The sequence below is a fragment of the Capsicum annuum genome, chromosome 5, assembly GCF_002878395.1.
Source record: "Capsicum annuum cultivar UCD-10X-F1 chromosome 5, UCD10Xv1.1, whole genome shotgun sequence".
Taxonomy (NCBI): domain Eukaryota; kingdom Viridiplantae; phylum Streptophyta; class Magnoliopsida; order Solanales; family Solanaceae; genus Capsicum; species Capsicum annuum.
This window is the reverse complement of record NC_061115.1, coordinates 153272212-153280557: the sequence shown is the minus strand read 5'-3', so window position 1 is coordinate 153280557 and position 8346 is coordinate 153272212. Positions and strand designations below refer to the sequence as shown.

At 35.2% G+C, this 8346-nt stretch overlaps 1 protein-coding gene across 1 annotated transcript; it reads right to left on the bottom strand.

Annotated features, from left to right (window-relative positions):
* Positions 1-2609: 2609 nt before the first annotated feature.
* Positions 2610-6790, bottom strand: LOC107872518 (protein STRUBBELIG-RECEPTOR FAMILY 1). The gene is made up of 10 exons (XM_047413209.1): positions 6437-6790; positions 5685-5835; positions 5489-5575; positions 5178-5358; positions 4888-5017; positions 4730-4801; positions 4114-4185; positions 3944-4015; positions 3223-3288; positions 2610-2921 (listed from the first exon to the last, which is right to left on the bottom strand). The coding sequence occupies exons 3-10, from the start codon at positions 5561-5563 to the stop codon at positions 2867-2869; spliced, it is 723 nt and encodes a 240-aa protein (XP_047269165.1). The 5' UTR covers positions 5564-5575; positions 5685-5835; positions 6437-6790; the 3' UTR covers positions 2610-2866.
* Between the last annotated feature and the right edge of the window lie 1556 nt (positions 6791-8346).

Here is an 8346-nt window from a genome sequence, read left to right as displayed (position 1 = left end):
TATTACTATCGAGTCCTGGGGGTTTTGAATACCTAAAATCTAGCGTCTGATCTAGTCTTCAGTAACTACAGAATGGTTCAGGATAGTTATGAGCATTTTCAGTTCAGTCAGTCATCACAAATAGCTAAACGTAGTTCAGTCAAGCATTCAGTGTCTTTCAGTTGGGAGTATGATTTAGTACTGAGTGAATGCAAGGATGATGGCTTCCCCGTCAGTTAGGTAGAATCGTTGGTAGCATTCCCTGTATTCTAGAACTATATAGCTAGTGTAGGATGTGAGGATTCACCCGTCTGTTTAGGCTTGACTACCTCTTAGGGATCAACCATCAGTTAGTGGATCCACCCCTCCCTTGTTAACACCGGTGGCAAGTACTATTGCCCTTCCAACTAAGGTTATAGGTTGAACCCTGATAATTCATTGGGGCATGTCGATTACCATTATCTCCCACAGTCTCAATTTAGTATTCAGTACAGAGTATAGTTTCAGATTTGCTTGACCATAGTATACAGTTATCCATTATTCAGTGTCAGTATTTCAGTACTTCAGTTTACAGATTATCTCAGTCTCTGTTATATGCTTAGCCATGCATCCTCAGATTTTACAGCTTTCACATATACTATTGTATCAGTCATCTCATGTTATTTATTCAGTCATGTATCATTCATGTTTATGAACCCATGCATATTAGCCTAACCTCATTTACCATACCAGTATATTTAAAGTACTGACCACATACTCATTTCGTGCGCTATGATCTCTCATATCATAAGTTCAGATGCTCAGGTTCCCGACCGCACTTAGACATCCCAGTATATCCATAGCAGTAGCAATGGTGAGTCCTCATACTCTGAGGACCAATGATGTTTATGTCAGCATTTCTTTACAATTTAGTAGTCAGTCAGAGTTAGTAGGGACTTTGTTATTTTACTCAGTGATCATAGCAGGTACAAGCTCATGGTTTAGCTTGTAGTCCTTTGGGCTATAAGCACCGCGTGGCATCCAGGGTGTACTCTCGGGGCATTATGTGCTCTTCTTGAGTAGGTTCCTCCATATTATGATTATTTTAATCATTTGCTCCTTTTCTTTTTTGAGAATTTTTATCTTTGGAATCGATTGGTCTACAACGTTTTAAACATGGTTTAGACTCATTTGCATTAGTCAATCGTCCTATCGGTACATCAACTCGAACTGAAGCATTAACAGCTAGAATGTAAGATTTAGTAACTCTTGATAGCTAGGCTAGTGAATGCATCTGACAGTTGTTTTGCAATGTTTTGCAAATGAATTATCTTTTGAACTTCTAGTTAACATTTATTTGTACGAGGATCTAAATGAGATAATGATAATGCATTTCTGTCTATTTTCTTTTTCAGTTTCTTATTTTCTCTCCCTAATATTGGGTATATTATTTCATCAAAATGACAATCAGTAAATCTTGCCATAAATAAATCTCCAGCCATAGGTTTCAAATATTTACTAATAAAAGGAGACTCATACCCAACATATATCACCAATCTTCTTTGGGGATTCATTTTTGTGAAGTGTGGTGGAGCAATTGAAATATATGTTGCACATTTAAAAACTCTTAGATGGAAAATATTTGACTCCTGACCAATCAATTATAATAGAGAGACTTTATGATAACTTGTGCATGCAAAATAGCATGACCTAATATCAAAATGAAAAGTTTTTTTCTCATAAACATTGGTCGAGAGATTAATTAAGACGTATAATCAATGATTCTGCTAGACCATTTTGAGTATGAACATGAGCAACCGGATGCTCAATCGTTATTTCAGTTGATATACAATAATCATTAAAAGTATGGGATGTAAACTAACCAGCATTATCAAGACGAATTATTTTTATTGTATAATCTGAAAATTGTGCTCTTAACTTTATTATTTGAGCAAGTAATCTCACAAATACCAAATTATGAGTTGATAATAAATAAACATGTGATCATTTTATAGATGCATCTATTAAAATCATATAATATTTAAATGATCCATGTGGAGAGTAAACAGTCACCCTGCATACATTTCAAAAATAAAGATGATTCAATTCTCACTTTAATTGTTAATGATCTAGTAATCAATTTGCCTTGAGAACAGCAGCACAAGAGAATTCTTTTGATTCTTCCAAAACTATTGCAATAGACAGAAAAACCGTTGCCATAGCTCTACCACAACGGTTCAGCAACCGTCCTATAAGTGGGCGTTGCAACAGGTCTATGGCAACGGTTTATGCGACGGTTGTCTGAACCGTCGCCATTGGTCAGGCTATGATGACGGTTTTAGAAAACCGTCTCCATAGCTTGACCTATGGCGACGATTATTTTTTGACTTATTCATACGCCTATTTTCATCTATTGCAACGGTTACAACCGTCGTCATAGCTTGACCTATGGCGACGGTTATTTTTTGACTTATTGAGACGCCTATTTTCATCTATTGCAACGGTTACTAACTGTTGCAATAGAAGCTATTGCAATGACATTAAACTGATGTAACAGCATCTATTGCGACGTTTGCAACAACATCTATTGCAATGTATTATAAATTAGTATTTACATACATAATAAATTACAATAAACAATTATACACACATCATAAAACAAAATCATTCATTAATAATGACATAATCCAAAATATGGAACAAATTAAATTAGTAATCTAAATTCAAAAGCAAAATGTATGTTAAGTACCCAAATGATTAGTTAAGTTTTTACATAGTATCAAGTTCTAGTCGCGATAAGTTTCAAGAAATTCTATGTAGCCTGTATTATTCTTCTTCTTCTTCTTCTTGTGTTCTGGCATCTGTTTTTTCCGTAAAGCTGCAAGTAATCTAGCTGAAACAAAGTTCTTTAACTTTCTAATGATTTCTTGAACACCCTTGTAGATTCATGATTGTTCAAGTCACTGCAAGTTCAAAAAATAAAATATCAAATAGGTTCACAGTAAGTTCAGATAGCATGTTATCACTATAGACGAATAGATAACACCCTTGTTATAGATAAGGAAAATCCTGAAGTCCTTGAACTTCAATAACCTGTTGCTTAAGAAAGCTTCTCAACACAGAGAGATGAAGCCCAATTAAAACAAAGAGAAATAAGATGTTCCAGTTCAGATTCAGAACTTGAAGACACAATATAAGAATAAAATGGATTTCATCAGTTTGAAGAAAACTCAAACCAAAAGGGCCAAAATTTATAGGTTTTACCTGAAGGTCGGGATGCTCAACAATTTTGGCGGTATAGGCCCAGAGAATAAATTATTCCCTATGTTTCTGCAGAACAAGAAAGAGACCAAATTTTAAGCACAAATAATCAGATGAAGACCTAGTTAACATCATTACGTATTTATTATAATGATGAAAAATTCATCAGTCCAGACGATTACAAATCCGTTATAGAAAGATCTTGCAAAATATCAAGGATCCCAGTGAGCTGATTATTCTGTAAGTGTCTGTAAACTTCCAAACATACATATTTAAAACTGGATATAAGAAATCACCATAAGTACTATATTCACAAGTTTAATTCGGGAATTATGTTAACATCCTGATACCATCCAAGTGTATTAAGTTTAATATATGCAAATTGAGATACTAGACAAAATCAATCTGCTTTGCCAAGTATTATCCTTGAATAGCAATCATCTATCTTGTTCACATGCAACACATCTTAATGAACCAACATTCCATAACTATACAATAGTTCCATATGCATCGAAAAGTCAAAAACTATATTTACCTTTATAAAGCCTCTCATTCTAAATTATGTATGAACAAAACTTTCATTAAACTTTTGAAGGAATTAACAACTTATATAAACTTCTATTCAGTGTCTCGAGGAGGAAAGCACTCATTCCTTATAAACAGAAAAGTATTTTCATCTCCTTATATTTCCCTAATTACCATACCAACAAGGGGAAATACATACAAGGTAGTAAGTGACGACAAACTCCCTATTGAAGGAGGCAGTTGACCACTTAAATTGTTCCTAGATAAGTCCCTGCAAAATAAGAACATGAAGGCATAAATACAAACAACACCAAGAAAAGTAGTTTCATCTCTAGCGAAAAAGTAGAAGGCTAAAAGAATTATGAGTACCTAGTAGTCAAAGTCTTAAGCTGCAGAAAGGCATCTGGAATGACTCCCTTAAGATGATTGTTGTTCAACGACCTATAAGGAAAAAATTACATGTAACAAAAACAGAAGTATGGTCAGAAAAGGAGAATATAAGGATACGTCAAATATATCTTACAAGTCTGATAATTGCCCTAACAAGGATATGCAGTCTAGAATGCTTCCAGTAAGATGGTTATCGGACAGAGACTTGTATAAACACAAATGCCCTAATAGGATAAAATATGGATCTAGGTTGAGCCAAAAAACTATAAACTGGTGAAGAAGCTCAATAAGGACAAAGCTTAATAACTTACAAGGTTTTGAGGGTAACGGGCAAATTGGATGGTATACTGCCTCCAATATGGTTGTTACTGAGATCTTTGGTTTTATCATTAACACACAGCTTAAGCATTTAATACATAGCAGTTAACTAAAGCCATAGAATAAAAAATGCAATGGTAGTGCCAAATGATGCAGGGAAGGACAAAGTGCAGAGGTGAAAGGACAAAATGACTAAGAAATATTCGTGAATTTAAATCAACAACAACAACAATATATGTTAAATCAATTCATTGATAAAGATAAAGATGTCACCAACATTTGTATGATTGAAGCAAAACTTCCAATGCCCTCACTTAATTCACCTCCCAAATTTGAATCATTGAGTACTCTGCCAAAGAAAATAAAGAAATCTATCATAAACTGTCATCTAACCAGTTGAGAAACGACTAAGGCAAAAAAAAAAAGAGTTCTTACATTCCAGTTACATTAGAGTTGACACAAAGTACACCATGCCATTGATCACCATAAGGGTCTAATCCATATGGTACCCATCCAGGAAGCAAGGGGTAGCCCAGACCAGTATATAAACTATTTATGGCAAATACTGAAAGCAAGAAAAGAAAACAATGACATGAACTTCACCCTTCTTTTACACTAAAGTTCCAGCAGTAATTTCACTAAAGTTAACAAAAATGATAATAAATTCAAACTAGTAAAACATTTTGTATAATACACAACACAAACCACTGAGAAATAATTATTACCATCACGAGGATCAGTAAACCCCTGGCAATTTTGAACAACAAATATTGCAAATACAAACAGAATCTTCACATATAGTCCACTCATACTGTGACTCCAAGAACATAAGTTTTTTGCTTCCTCTTCCTCAGTCCTTTTTCTTTTAAATCTCAGATTCACAGTTCCACCAATAACAAGAACACTCTGCAACCACCATAAAGATCTTCACTTTGACATAAATAATAGACAAATCTCTAACCAAAACCTCAAAACTACATTTTCATGGATTTTTAAATAGAAAAAAAACACATGGTACTAAAAAGAAAAAACTCACCCTAGTCAACGTCTCTATCCATCCCATACTCGACAACAAAACCATGATGGGAATCAAGTGTGGATCCACCAACATTAGAAAATAAAACTACACAAAAAATTCAATTTAGAAGATCAAAATAAATCCAGGCAAAACTTCTCAATAATCTCTTCTGTGTTTCCTTTGTTGCATCCTAGTAAAATATCCAAGTTCTTACCTCTTGAAATGGGACGAATGAAATCTTCCATCAACTTGTCCAACAGGTTTTCAAGGCCAAAGTCATCAAGAACAACACCAAATTTGTTCATCGTATTGAGACTCATTATTCTGAATTTTGTCTCACGAACCCACCTCTCAAAGTTTTCAACCTAATCAATAAGAACTTGATAAGAAAATAGAAAAGGTAAACTACAAAAAGTGCTAACCTTAAAATCCCCAAATTAAAGCAATTGAAGTGCACATTTGAGAGAAATTGAAGTGCAAATTTGGTCTGACTTTCCAACACAAATTGAGAGCTCAAATTCAATCGCAATTTCCAACACTAAGAGAAATTAAAGTGCAAAATTAGCCCTAATTGCAAATCGAAGTGAAAATTCAGTATGAAATTAAAATGCAAATCAAATATGGTTTATCTTTAACTCACCAAAATACAATTCTACAGTTGGTCCGAAGCTTACCAAACCAACCTAATCCCAAATATCTTGGTCAAAATATTCCTCGCACCAGTAAATCAATTTTTGAAGCAGCACTAGTAAATCCCACTAAGCTGACTAACAAATCATAGTAATTGTAGTGATGTAGAAATAACAACCATTTTAATAAGAATTGAACCATTGGAAACTATCTCGTCAACATAACGGAAGGAAAAAGGGTTCTAGGAATCTTTGCAGCTGTGTCACATTCCTCAACATAACCAAAGAAAAAAATGACTACCAATTGTCAGTTTTTCATGGACAGCAGAGAACTTACCTTTTGAAGCGCGAACGAGACCGAGATCGAGAACGCGACCTTGACCTATGGCTAGATCTTCCCCTTGAGTGAGATCTATGTCCATGCCTTTCCTCTCGATCTCTGTCATAGGATTTCGACCTGTGTCTGTCCCTTTCCTCTCTATCCTTATCATATGACTTGGACCTTTGTCTGTGCCCTTCCTCCCGCTCTCTCTCATAAGATTTTGACCTATGTCTGTGCCTCTCTACCTTGTCTCTATCATAATCTTTCTTCCTGCACCAACAAATAAACCACACAGACGTGAATTGTCGACAATGGGAGTGAATTGAGAACATTTTCCTTATATATTTTTTTAATTTATTGTTATATATTTTTAAAAATTTTGGCAGATTTTGTGAAAAAAATAGAGAGGGAAAAATTGAAAATTGATGCAATAGTGTTTTTTTTTTTTATTTAAGCGTTGCCATAGGTGATTCATGGCACCAGTTCAAGTAACCATTGTTATAGGTCACCATATTGCAACGGTTATACATCAATAGCAATGGTTATAGAGCTACTAGAATGATTTTTTTTTGCGACGGTTGAAACCGTTGCAATAGACCATCTATCGCAACGCTTTTACAACCGTCGCCAAAAAGTCTGTTGTCATAGGCCCAATTTCTGGTAGTGATATATATTTGTGTGTGTTTACATTTTGAAAATAAATATAGCTATATAATAAATAAGTACCTTATAAGAGGTCTCGTACTGATAACGTATTGTAATATAAAGACCAAATAGTAAACATTCATCCGGGAAACACTATTTTATTTTAAATTCCCAGACAAATTGGTTAGTCTTATCATGTCGTGCATTAACACTTTTGCTATATCCATCCTCGTTAATGGGAACGTTTTACCATTCTTTAACCCTACAAGAGGAATTCGGCAAGGCAAATCCCCCTGTATTTTTATACTTTGCATGGAGAGATTGTCTCGAATAATAGATGCGCAAGTATTTATGGATTTGTGGGCACCCATTAAAACCTCTCCACGAGATCCACCAATATCCTATCTCTTATTAGCGGATGATATCATCTTAGGCAGTAAGATAACCAACCAATCATGCTATAATATTAGCCAAACTCTTTCCAGATTTGCTGCAGCCTCGGGACAGAAAATAAATTATGCCAAGTCCCGCTGTACTTCTCTGCCAATACCTCCATAATGACCAAGGAAAATATTTGTTCCTTTTTTAGGAACAGCTTCGGCCGTTACCTGGGCTTTCCTATCCCCACTCTAAACTAGCCATAGGGGACTACCAGTCCTTGATAGATAGCTTCAAGCATCTCTTAAAGAGCTGAAAAAATATGTTCTTGACCTCAGCGGGTCGAGTCACTCTTATTAAATCGGTGCTAAATAGTTTACCAAACCATATAATGCAGGTTTATAAATTACCTCTCCAAATTATCCGCAAAATGGAAAGATATGAATGAGATTTCCTTTGGGGAACGACGGAATCCCATAAAAAATTAAATCTTCTTAAGTGGTCGGCTTGTACAATGCCTAAAAAGTATAGGGGATTGGGAATACAAAACTTGGGTGCCAAGAATAATGCTCTACTAGCCTCCTCGGGTTGGAGATTTTTCCACTCCCATAACTCTATTTGGGCCCCCCTTCTGAGGAACAAATGCATGAATTCCTCCGCTACTTTCCCCTTTCGATCTAGTACAAAGAAAAACTTGTTAATTGGTTGGAACTACTGCCAAAAAGGTACCATTTGGAACCCAGCGAATGGGAGATTCATAAAATTTTAGAACCAACCATGGATAAAGCCGGGAACCACCTTAAGATCCCTTATTTACGGACCCCTACCACAGTTTGAGGATTCAAAGCACATTTCTGACTATAGATCAGATAATTCATGGGCCCTACAAAATCTCTCCTTTG

Coding starts and splice junctions, on each gene's coding strand:
- LOC107872518 (XM_047413209.1), bottom strand. CDS start 5,563: ATGTTGGTGGATCCACACTTGATTCCCATCATGGTTTTGTTGTCGAGT. Junction 4,016..4,113: donor CTTAAGACTTTGACTACTAG/GTACTCATAATT, acceptor CTTATTTTGCAG/GGACTTATCTAGGAACAATT. Junction 3,289..3,943: donor TTGTCGTCACTTACTACCTT/GTATGTATTTCC, acceptor CTTGTTCTGCAG/AAACATAGGGAATAATTTAT.